At 35.6% G+C, this 12,280-nt stretch overlaps 1 protein-coding gene across 1 annotated transcript in view; it reads left to right on the top strand.

Moving 5' to 3' along the window:
• Positions 1-12,280, top strand: part of Itfg1 (integrin alpha FG-GAP repeat containing 1) — a 225,653-nt gene that overhangs the window by 13,824 nt on the left and 199,549 nt on the right. The window contains exon 6 of the mRNA XM_063249304.1: positions 1,519-1,613. Within this exon, the coding sequence (XP_063105374.1) occupies positions 1,519-1,613 (95 nt within the window). The remainder of the gene's footprint in view (positions 1-1,518; positions 1,614-12,280) is intronic.

The raw sequence follows: 12,280 nt of genomic DNA, 5'->3' as shown, positions 1-12,280 counted from the left end.
GGGTAATAATACTCACAAATTAGAACACCTTGCTATAATTGTGTTTTCTGTGGGGGAAATACTAATTGAAATTTTCTGACAGAAGTTCAAAAATGTCAATGAATAAATTTAATATGGCTTAGAACTGCCTGCTTTTTCACCTCTGCTGTTGCTTCCATTGTGATCAGAGTAGCTGTGTATGAATAAAGTGAGAGTCAGCTACAGTCGCGTAAGTGATGAGTATAAAGAAGAGCATAGCAAAAAGTATAAAACTTTAAATATTGTGAAGAACTCGAATATTGATTTTAAATGTTCGAGAAAGCAAGATTATAATTAATACACACTACAGTGTTCAAAGGGACTAGGAAGGAAAACAGCGGTAGGGAAGGACTGGATTTTCTTGCCTCTAGGCGTGGATTCTGTGATAAGTAGGAGTTGATTTCAGCCCATTGCGTCTCTGTTCACAAAGACACAAAATCAAATTCACAAATAAGATTTTGTTTCCTGTCCAGTCAGTTGCATACTGTGTGGACAATTACATTGGACTTAAATAACCTCACATTTCTTTTTGAAGATGACCTATCTGTGGTTCCATATTGGAGGGAACATAGTACTTAGGATGGAATGATTACTTTCAACTGAACTAGAGAATAGGAAATAAGGAAGTTAGGGTCTCCTTAAGCATTGTAGATCTAAGTATCTTGGGTCAGAGTTTGTGGAGTTTTGGAGGATCAAAGAGAAAATTCTTCCAGTAAATTTAATGCCAACCAAAATGCTATTCAAAGAGAAAAGTTTCATAGGAAAATAGAAAGAGAGCTTTTTGAAGAAGCTGATTTTAGGATATCTTCATAGATGGAAATGCCTTAAAGTCTGGAGTTCTCGCCTGCCCGGGAGCTGTAAAGGGATGATACAAGCTTGTTCTTCCTTCCTTACTTTAGTCTACCAGTGTTAACAGTGTGTTCTAATTTGGGTAATTATACTGCAATCATATTAAACGTTAATACTAGGTGAACCTGAATGAAGGATACATGGAAACTCAGCTCTGTTGGTTTCTTTTTAATGAGGTGAAGTTGGAATATCAAAAGTGTTTTATTTGTTACAGATTTTAATGTGCACATTAATAAAGTGTACAATGTAGTGTATCTAAGACATAATGTTGTGTAACTATCGGCTCTATTTAGTTCTAATACTGCTTCATGCTTTCAAAAGGAAGCCCTACCCCATTAAGCTGCTGTTGTCACTTGCTCCCTGCTACAAGCCCCTGGCAACCACTAATCTATTTGTTCCCCTGTATTCTCTATGTACTTGCCTACTATGAATATTTCATATAAATGGAATTATAAAGCTTATAACATTTTGGATGTGCTTTGTTCATAGAACATTTTTAAAGGTTTATCTCTACCATGTATCAGTGTTTCATGCCTTTTATGACTAAATAATACTCCATTGTATTGATACACAGTCGTCCAGCTTTGTCTTTGTAATTTGAAATATGTATTTCATATTATCTTAAGAAAATTTTTTTATTTTACATTTTAGAAATTTATCATGGCATCCTGCATTGTCTACCAAAAGAAAAATGCGAATTCCACATTCTCATGCGTTTATTGATCTGACCGAAGATTTTACAGCAGGTGAGTCACACAAAAATGTGAAACACTTGTTTTCAGCTGCCTAAGAATTATGGAATTTTATTTACTTTTTAATTAGTATTCATTTCATAATGCTCTGCAGATTAAGACCAAATTGTCAAGAAGTTGTAAGTCAATTATATTAGAAATATGGAAAAATTAGTGACTGTAGTAAATAAGTCTTTGTTATTTTTATTGTCCTCACCTTGGAATTTGAATTCCCCAATTTGTATGAATTCATAATAAGTTAAATAGTTACATGATTTTTTTTGTTGCATTTAAAATTTTTTCACTAGTGTTATAAATTTAAGAAGAAAAATAATTCTTATTATGTATCAAATAGTAGGGTCTTTTAAAAACTTATGAAATTTTTAAGCAAAGAAGACAGAAGAGTATTGTACGTGTATTTAATCATCATCTAGCTTTAAGAATTATAAATACTCTATATCAGAGGTCTCCAACCTTTTTGGCACTGGGAGTATGATTCAGTATATTACACGTATTGTGCACCTTATTACTGTTATTATTATGTTGTAATATGAAATAATTGCACACTCACCATAGTACAGAATCAGAGGGAATTTTGAGCTTGTTTTCTTGCAACTTGGCAATCCCATCTAGGGTTGATGGGACACAGTGACACCTTAAGTGTGTGGTTTATGTCAGTGTACTCCATAATGTTGTTTTGGTTGTCACCAAAGAAAACCCTGCTTTACAAAGAGGATCTTGCAAATGAAAGCAAGCTTTTAACTCTTTTTGTGACACTCTCAGGATACTCTACCTTGACTTTAATCTGGAACATAATGGAGATTTGAAGTTTTCTCAAACAGACTTTGAAGGCTACCATCATTTACATTCTGAAGCAATTGAACAAAGCCTAAACAAAGTCCATTCACCTGGCTTACTCACAGATGGTTCAGGGATCCATTCATTCCTACTTCAGAAGGCTTGAGCAGTTGGTAAGCTGAGAGCCAGGTATAGGGGATATAATTGTAACGCTAGCACTCAGGCAGGTCAAGGAAGGAGAATCACAAGTCAAGCCTAGCCATAGCAACTTAGTGAGACATTGTCTCAAACTAAGACAGAGCTAGGGGTGTAGCTCAGTACAAAGGCCCCAAATTCAATCCCCAGTGTCTGCCAAAACAACAACAAAAAAGGGATGGCAGAGGAAGGAAGACAGCAAGCAATAAAGTGCTAACTGAGATACATGGTCATGTATCAGTTTGGAGAAAGAAGGCCCTGGCTCAGTCTCTTTTACAGTCTCTGATACTGTTTGAAGCGTGTCCAAAGTTCCAGTGTTCTCTTACTGTCCCCACAATTCTTGTTTGGCTTCCTAGGTCCTATTGCTTGTTTCAGCTGATTGACTTCCCTTGGACTATCATATTTTCTAATGGATTGATCAGCTATGAATTCATGACTCTTTTGGACAAATCAAAAAAGAATCAAAACAATGATACAGAATTTCAAAATAAAATAGTAGATTAACAATGGTTAATAATGTATTGCATATTATTACCATCAAAGTAGTTTGTTCAGATTACAAGATGTAGGCATAAAAAATGATCAACCGTGAAAGCACAAACTGTTCTTTTTGATGAACAAAAAAAGAACAGTAGTATAATTACATCTCTTGAATATATTTATATGTATATTGTAATACATTGTAATAGTGTGTATATTATATATATATATATATATATATAATTTTTCCCTTCTTGCTTTTCTCCTTTTCCCTATCCCAGTTGTTCTTTCCTTTTGAGCAGTTTCTTTTCACTTTCACAATATCTGTTGTACATTTTTTATCTTACTTACTCTTTCAGCTTACTACACTAGAGAGACAATACGATGTTTACACATGTGCATTTGATTTATTTCGCTTATGAGTGTGGTCTGAGGTTGCATCCAATTACCTATAAAAACAGTCTCAAGTTTTCCCTTCTATATGGCTGAGGAGTACTCCACCGTGTAAAAAAAAACTTTATTAATCCATTCCTAGGTTGATGTGCATTTCCAACATTTAGCTATTATGAGTGGTGTGTGCTGCTATAAAAGTGGGTGCTTATATGTCACTGTGGTGTGATGTTTTCAAGTCTTCGGGAAAATACCTAGAAGGAGAATAGCTGGATTGAATGCAATCTCCAATTGTTTTTGGAGGAATCTCCACACTGATTTGGTTGTGCCAGTCTACATTCTCACTGACAGTGGGAAAGGGTTCCTTTTTCCCCACAACCCTTCCAGCATTTTTTATTGTTTGATTTCTTGATAGCTATTCTTTCTGGGATGAGATGGAAATTCAGTGTTATTTTAATTTTCATTTCTCTAACAACCAGTGATGTGGAACATTTTTTCATATATTTATTTGTCATTTGTATTTCTTCATTGAGAAGTGTGTATTCATCTCAGATGTCCATTTTTAAATTGGGTCTTTAAATTCAGGAAGGTCTATTTTTTTCAGTTCATTTTAAGTCCATTGTCTGAAGGACTGCTAACCAAAATTTTTTCCCACTGTGTGAGTTGTCTTTTCACTCTGTTGGTGGTTTTTGTTGTTGTTGTGCAAAAACTTTTGAACAGGATAAGATCCCAGGGTTTCGTTCATGAAATCTTTCCCTTACCCTATTTTTTCAAGAGTTCTGCCTATTCTCTCTTCAGGCAGATTTATTGTTTCTGTTTCATTATTTGGTTCTTTGATGCATTTCAATTTTGGTTTAGTATAGGCTTATAGAGATGGGTCTAGTTTTCATCTTCAGCATATAGAGAGCCAGTTTTTCCATTTGTTAAAGAGAATATCTTTCTTCAGTTCCTTTTTTACCTCTTTGTCAAAGAGAAGGTGGCTGAGTTTGCTTGGAATTTTTTCTGTTTGGAATTTTTTCTGCTTCTTCTAATCTGTTCCATTGATCCTCAGGTCTGTTTGTTTTTGGTGTTTTGTTTTTGTTTTTGTTTTTATTTTTGTTTCTTTTTTGCCAGTAGCTTTGTAGTATAATTTCAAGTCTAAGAATGCAATGTCTCCTGCCTTGCTTTTGTTGCCTAGGATTGCTGTTGCTATTCTAGGTCTCTTCTGTTTCCAAAAGAGTTTTAGGAATGTTTTCTCTCGATCTGTGAGGTATGCTAATGGTATTTTGATGAAAATTCTATTAAATCGCTGTAGCATTTTTGGGAGTATGGCCATTGTCACATTGTTGGTTCTTCCTATCTGTGAACAAGGGATAGCTTTCCATTTCTGATATCCTATTCAATTGCTTTTTTCAGAGTACTGTAATTTTCATAATACGGATCTTTTACATCCTTTCATTTTTTGGATGCTGTTGTGAGAAGTGTTATGTCCATAATTTCTCTCTCAATGAGTTTGTTGTTTGTGTTATTGCCAGCAATGTTACTGGTTTTTGAGTGTTGCTTGGTATCTAGCTACGCTGCTGAATTTGCTTATTAACTTAGTGTTTTGGTGGAGTTTTGGGGGTTTTCTATATAGACTATCATAGCATTTGTAAATAATGATAATTTAACTTCTTTCTTTCCTATCCTTATTGCTTTTATTTCTCTCTCTTATCTAATTGATCTGGCTAATGTTTCCAGAATTATATTAAACAGGAGTGTGGTAATGGACATCCTGGTCTTAATGCTGATTTTAGAGACAAAACTTTCAGTTTTTGCCCATTTAATATGATGTTGGCTATTGGTGTGTTATAGATGGGTTTTATCAGACTTAAGTAGAGACCATCTATTTCGATTTTCTGTAGGTTTGTATCATGAATGAGTGTTGGACTTTATCAAAAGCTTTTTCTGCAACTATTGAGATTATAGTGTGATTTTTGTCTTTGGCTTTGTTGATGAGGTGAATTAATTTAATGATTTGCATATAATGAACCATCCCTGCATTCCTGAATGAATCCAACTTGGTTATGGTGTATTATCTTGATGATTTACTGTGATATGTTTGCTAATGTTTTATTGAAGATTTTTGCTTCTATGTTCGTTAGGGAGATTGGCCTGTGGTTCTTTTTGGTTAGATCTTTCTCTGGTTTTGGTATCAGACTAATAGTTACTTCTGGGAATGTGTCTGGGAATGTGCTTCCCTTTCAATTTCATTGAAGAGTAAGAAGAGTACTGGCATTAAATCTTCACTAAGTTTCTTACAGAATTCAGCCATGAGTCCATCAGGATCTGGGCTTTTCTTTGTGTTTCTGAGCTCTACCTGAAATCCTTTTTCTTGTGGATGCCAAAAACTTATCATAGTTCTGGCATCCAGACCTGAGATGCAGCCAAACAAAGAAACAAAAAGTGCTGTCTGCTTGTGAGATGATATAAAGCATAGTCCTTCTCAGGGGCTCTACCACCTTGTTTATTGGGTTATTTGCTTATTACAAAACTAGAAAGGTAACTCATTGTGTAGCCATTAGCTATATACTTAATGGTCTTGCCAAGAATGTTTTTAACTTTTAGGACTTGTGTACTTATACTCAAAAGTATCCCCAGTCTCTTTTTGTTATTGGTCAAGGGAAACATGGCTTGAAAATTTCGTTTTAGCACAAATTTGTTTCATTGATTTTATAAAGTTCAGTAATTATTTACTAAGTTTCCGCTCTGCTAGGTATTACACTGGGAAATAGGGGCTCAAACATGGGGGGAAAATCAGACTTAAATGTTACTATGGTATAAATTTCACATTACAAAGGCCTCATTGTATTCATTCTGTATTGAGAAGATTAAAAGAACATTTTTATACTCACTGGTTTGTGTTTTAAGTGTTTTGAAATGCAGCACAATTTGTGCCCTGAGTAAACACTAATTTTCACAGGATCTTTTGTTTTTAGTACATTTGATGAAGTTAGACAAGCCTCTTATCTTTCTTGCACTCTTTTGTTCATCTCATGGCTTTCAGCATCATCTACATCATAACAACTCCATATCCTAATAAGAAGCTGATATATCTGTAGGCTAGACAGATTTATATAGTTTGAAACTTACATATCTGCTGGCTAAAAGCCATCTCTACTACTATGCCTGTGTCTGATACACATTTCAGACTGTGTTTTCCAAACTGTATCTCTGAACGTTGCCTCTAAGCCTATGTCATAGCTTCTGTCTAGATGTCCTGCTAGAGGCTCATGCACCCTTAGTTTCAGTTTTGCGGAGTTTGCTGGATCATGGGTGTGTGATACTGGATGAATGGTATGTGATAACTGGGTTAGTCCACTGATTGACTTACATGGGTAAGTTACTGGGGTAGGTAATGAGAAGGCCCACCCTTTGTTTGGGTGACACCAATTAATAGGCTTATTGCCTGGTAGGAATAAAAAGAGAAAGGGTTTGCTGCTTGCTGCTTTTTGCCTGCCTTGCCGTGCCTATTTCCTCTCTGCCATGCCCTCCTGTCATGGAACCAGCTAATTGTGGATGGAAACCTCTACAAACCAAGGTACAATAAACCTTTCTTCCATTACCTTCGGATTGTCTGGTATATGTCCCAGCAACAAGAAAGTAACTAAGACAACCCCCTCAGCCGACAATCTACCAATCTTACTAAATGGCAGCCCCATCCTTCCAGATTCTCTGTGAAGACGTTGGACACCTCTTTGCTGACTTTTTCTGTCATATCCAATATCAGACCTCATAGAAAATCATGTTTATTCAGCCTTCAGCTTACCCACAACCTAAGCCCCTTTCACCATCTCCACTGTAACCCATCCTATTTTAAGACACCATATATTTTACCTGTTTATCCACTGAGTTTTACCTGAGTTTCTGCTGTGCCAGGTATAACACTAGGATCCAGGGGCTCAAAGATGGGGGCGGAAGTCAGACTTAAGTCCTACTATAGTATGAATTTCATATTACAAAGGCATTGCTGTATTCATTCTGTATTGAGAATGAACTGTTAATCCAATTAGTAGTTTTTCTGGTAATAACCCTTCACTCTTACTCTGCTGTGATTTTAGTACATGAGCTGCTGTGATCTTTTAAAAATGTAAATCACATCCTGTCATTCTCCCCAAAATCTTAAAAATGATTTCATTTTATTTGGAGATCTATCCAAAATTCTTACAATAATTTGCTATGCCTCACATACTGGACCCACTGTTACCTCTCTGACGTTTTGTTCTCTCCCACTTGATGCTTTGGACTCCCACACTAACGTCCTTGCTGTTTCTTACAAACTGCAAAACAAAGTCCAGTCTTGGGGTTTCACTCAGCTGCCCTCACAGCCTGAAATATTATCCTGATAACCAGTGTTACCGCGTTCAAGTTATTTCATCAAGCATACTTCAGCTGCTTTACATCTTTATTCAGATGTTACCTTAACTCGAAGAGAAACCTCCTGTATTCAAAATTGTACCACTCAAGTGCTCCAAGAACTCTGCTTTAATTTTTCTGCAGAGTCTTTCATTGGTGAAAATGTTTAATATGTGTTATATTTAGATGTTCCTGGAAAACCTCAAGCATTCAAAGGTGCGGCTTTTTGGAAGTAGAGGATGTTTTTGAGCAATGTCTGTTTCTTTTCCAAGGTGAGCTCAGAGTTACACGAAAGACACGAGTGACTTGCATCCAACATTCAGGTAGTCTCTAGACACATAGAACAGAGAGGTGCTGCACTTGGTGAGTGAGCTCTCCGCTCTCGTCTCTAAATCCAGTGACCAGAGCTGACAAGGCCACATGAGAGGCAGAGCAGGAGCAGGGAAGTAAAAATGCTGTGAATGTTTCTGGTTTTCCCTGTGCTGCAGTAGAGCCCTGGGTCTCCACGGGTTCGAGTTTCCTGGAGTCAGAGTTTGCTTGGTTGGTGTCAACTTTTCACAGTCTTGCAGACTCAAGAAAAATTCTCTCAGACATTTTCTACTTATCTTATTTAGTGTGTCCTTGACGGAACTGGAGCCTGGAGCTGCCTTCTCTGCCATTTTACCGCTGTCACATGATCCAGTGTTGTCTCTATATTCTGTGTACTTTGAGGTTTTTTTATGATTTTGTTCTTTACACTACTGAAGCTTGGCAGTTTTTTTTTTTTTTTTTTTGCACTGAGCCATCTCTGTACCCGCTTTGGTTTTGCAGTGGAAGGTGGGGGTGGTCTTTGAGACAGGATCTCCCTAAGTCCCTGAGTTTCCCAGACTGGGCTCAGACTTCAAGTCTTCTCACCTCAGCCTCTCAGAGTTCTGGGAGGACAGGCATGTACCACCATGTCAGCTTTTCGTAATACATAGAAATTTTATATAAATGTGATACTACAGTTTTAGTATCATGTTTCTGAAGTCCATTCACTTAGTAATATGCATTAGTAATTTGTTATTTGTTCCAGCATTCATGTTTACAGGTCAGTATAATAACATGTTAAATGATGCATCTGAAGTGCTTTTATGACTTGTGTCTAGATGTCTCCCCAAGGCATATGGGTCATATGTGGACCTTTCGAAGGTGGCTTTATCTATGTATGGAGTGTGATGGTGGGATTAAGGGTGTGATATACTAAGTTAATCTACTGATTGCAATTATGTAATTCTGGTATGGATGGGTTTTCTGAAGAAAGAAGCGTTACCCTTAGTGTAGATGCCACCATCCAAAAGGTTTGTGGCCTGAGTGGAATAAAAGGGATGGGGGCTCACTGCTGCTTCCTCAACGCCTCTTGTCTGCACTGTTGTTGACTGTTGGTCCTTCTTGATGATCCTCCGCTAAACCACCCTGTCTTGGTGTCACCTGACTACAGACTGCGATAAAGTAATTGTTTCCTCTTTTAACTTCAGTATTTCGTCTCAGTATTGAAGAGTAACTAAGACAATGTTATACATTTATTTTAACTATGCCATTCCAAAATGGAACATAAAATATATGAGGGCAGAGATTATTATCACTGTTATTTTTTCAATACCTAGACTAGTGCCTAGTACCTAATAGGAATTTTAAGAGGTATTTGGTTAATAAATCGTCACATTTTTATAAGGAGAACAAAACACAAACACAACTGTTATGTTGATATAACAGCTAAGTGAGTATACTATGGATGGAATCAGTATTTGCAGAAATTCAAACATACATTTTTGAATAGACCTTCTTTGAAAAATTCCACAAGGGGTTTCTGAGAAATATATATAAAGCTTAGAAACTGACAGTAAAAATTTTATCTGAGCAATTATAAAAATAATGGGGACAATCAAGAATTTTTTTTCATTTTTCTAAAAATTAAAGCACTGCAAATTTAAGATACATAAGGTTATCTTATGAATCACTTCTAAATGCTTTCATTTTGAACTGATTCAAATTCTCTTCTAAATAATAGCTGATCTTTATCAGCAAAGATGAACAGACCTGTTTACTAAAAGCTGCAGTTGTTTCTGATATTAGCATAATGTTCTCTGATAAAAATCAAACACCAGGGAAAAAAGTAATACAAAATATTTTATTGTAAATATGTTGTAACTTCTCTGATGCTACCACATCTGTCTTAGTAGAGCAAGCACTTGAGAGCAATTTTATAGAGATTAAGTACCTATTATTAGTACTAGGGCTTAATCCGGGGATGTCCATTTCTTCCCTACTCTCCCCCAAAATGTATATGAAAGCATTAAATCTGAGAAGTCTTTGTCTTTATCTGAAATAGGAATAAATCAGAAAATTAACTACCATTTTCAAAACTTAAGAGCTCGACCCAGTTCCAGGCATTTTATATGCATTTGTTTGTTTAATCCTCACAACAATCTTAATGGAATAAATTTTTTACTAACCCTGTTACTGACATTTCGACAGTCATACTGTGGAACTCAAGAGGCTTGATGCCTCAACATAATTTGCTATACATTTTGCATAATTGTCTAGAGCCATAGTCTTAATGTTTTCTCTTTCCAAACCTTTTGGAAAATCTAGGAAAAGTTGTAGATCCTCTCCCAAGAAAAATACCCACAAAAATGAGACTTAAATTTCATGAACACACAGAAACCTGCCCATGAATTATCCCTTGGGTAAGAATGAAGTAATTCCTGCTCACTTTTTGTATTCAAACATTACAGAAATATGGTACAGAAAATGCAAGTCCTGTTTTCTGAAATCTCAGTTAGTTATACAGTTATTAGCTTGAAATTTGTTCACCAGATTTTTTTTAAGCATATTCACTATATAAAACAAAGTATATATGATTTTTGTGTTTTGTTTGAGTTCTTTATGGTTTTCTCTGTGTGGTGTTTGTGTGTGTGTGTGTGTGTGTGTGTGTGTGTGTGCTACTAGAGATCAAATTTAGAGATGCCATGCTACGAAGACTCTATCTCCAGCATTTCTTAGTTTTTTATTTTGAAATAATCTAAGTTGCCCAGACTGACTACCGACTTGTACTCCTCATGCTGCCTCTCCAATAGCTAGGATTACAGATACGTCCCCCTACATCCAGTTTCTGTTTTTGATAATGTAAGACATATGTGATAAAGCAAAATCTCTATTCATCAGATGATATCTTGTGGGGGAACACAAGAAAAACTTGTATAAATATTTTAATGCTAAAGTTCCTCATGAGCGTAATACAAGATACCTTTGTCCTGTTGATTTACGAGTGGTGGCCATTAGCTTTCAGACATTTATTAGTATGACAAACTGCTGCTAGGATAATCATTGAGATTGCTGCACATGCATTTTCAATTTGTTCTCCAAGACTTAGCAGGGGAGTGAGTTCTCTATAGTATGCAACATCCTATAGTGCCCCTATTGAAGGGTAACACCATCTGTTCCAAAATATACTATTTTTCTTTACCTCATGTGTGTATGCATTTTTGACAGATTCTCTATCTATGCATTTGTTCATGATCTTTTATAGGCTTGCCTTTTTCTCTTCTTTTTGCTTTTTTTCTGTTTTTATACTACCAAATGTTTGCAGAGTCCAAGACATTTCTATTTTAGATCTCCCATATTCTATATGTATATAGTTGTTTCTACTTTGAAACACTGACTTTTTAAATTAAAAAAGCAGAATAAACTATAGAAAGCTCAGTGTTGTTGGCTTGGTGTAATCTGATAAAGTAATGGATAAACTTTTTCTTCATTATAAAGAAAAGAAAGCAGCAAATCTATGAATACCACAAATATCTTTTTTTAAAAATAAAAGTATCAAAGATTATGAGTGTTCGTTACATTAGTTGAATTTCCAGAGAAAAAGAAGTACATGAGCCTCTTGCAGTTTTAGAGCCTCTTGTAACCTTTTTAAAAGCATCAAATATTAAGTTACTTGTTCTTATTAAATACTATTGTATGTTAGTTATTACATAGAAATAACACCATGGAATTTCTTGCTTTGATTAAAATAGCTTGTGGTATTTGTATCTACTAAAAACACAGCTAGATTTCAGTATGTAAAGTAATATGTTGAATATCTATTTTTTATTACATCTCAAGATGCTTAAGCACATTTATATTTTTTTATATTTTTATTGTTTTGGAAATTAAAATGCAGTCTCTTTACATGCATGATCAATTTGTTCATTTAAGTCATTTAACCAGTAAATTTAATGTATAAAAGCTGTTGAGACTAGATAGAGTAATTATGGTCACCTGGTCATTCGTGCCAAATGCAAATATTTCTAGATCTTTATCATCAGAGAAGGGTTACTGAGCATTATTTAACCACTGTGCACCCTGGTTATGACTGGGTGGTGAACAGTGGCTATGACGTCCTAAAACCCAGCTTTAGGGACTTTGCCTCATGCTCAGGTACT

This window comes from Cavia porcellus, unplaced genomic scaffold (assembly GCF_034190915.1).
Source record: "Cavia porcellus strain 051 isolate PalLab524CR breed Dunkin Hartley unplaced genomic scaffold, mCavPor4.1 scaffold_5, whole genome shotgun sequence".
NCBI classification, from domain to species: domain Eukaryota; kingdom Metazoa; phylum Chordata; class Mammalia; order Rodentia; family Caviidae; genus Cavia; species Cavia porcellus.
The sequence above is the reverse complement of the archived record's forward strand: the minus strand, read 5'-3'. Positions and strand labels throughout refer to the sequence as shown.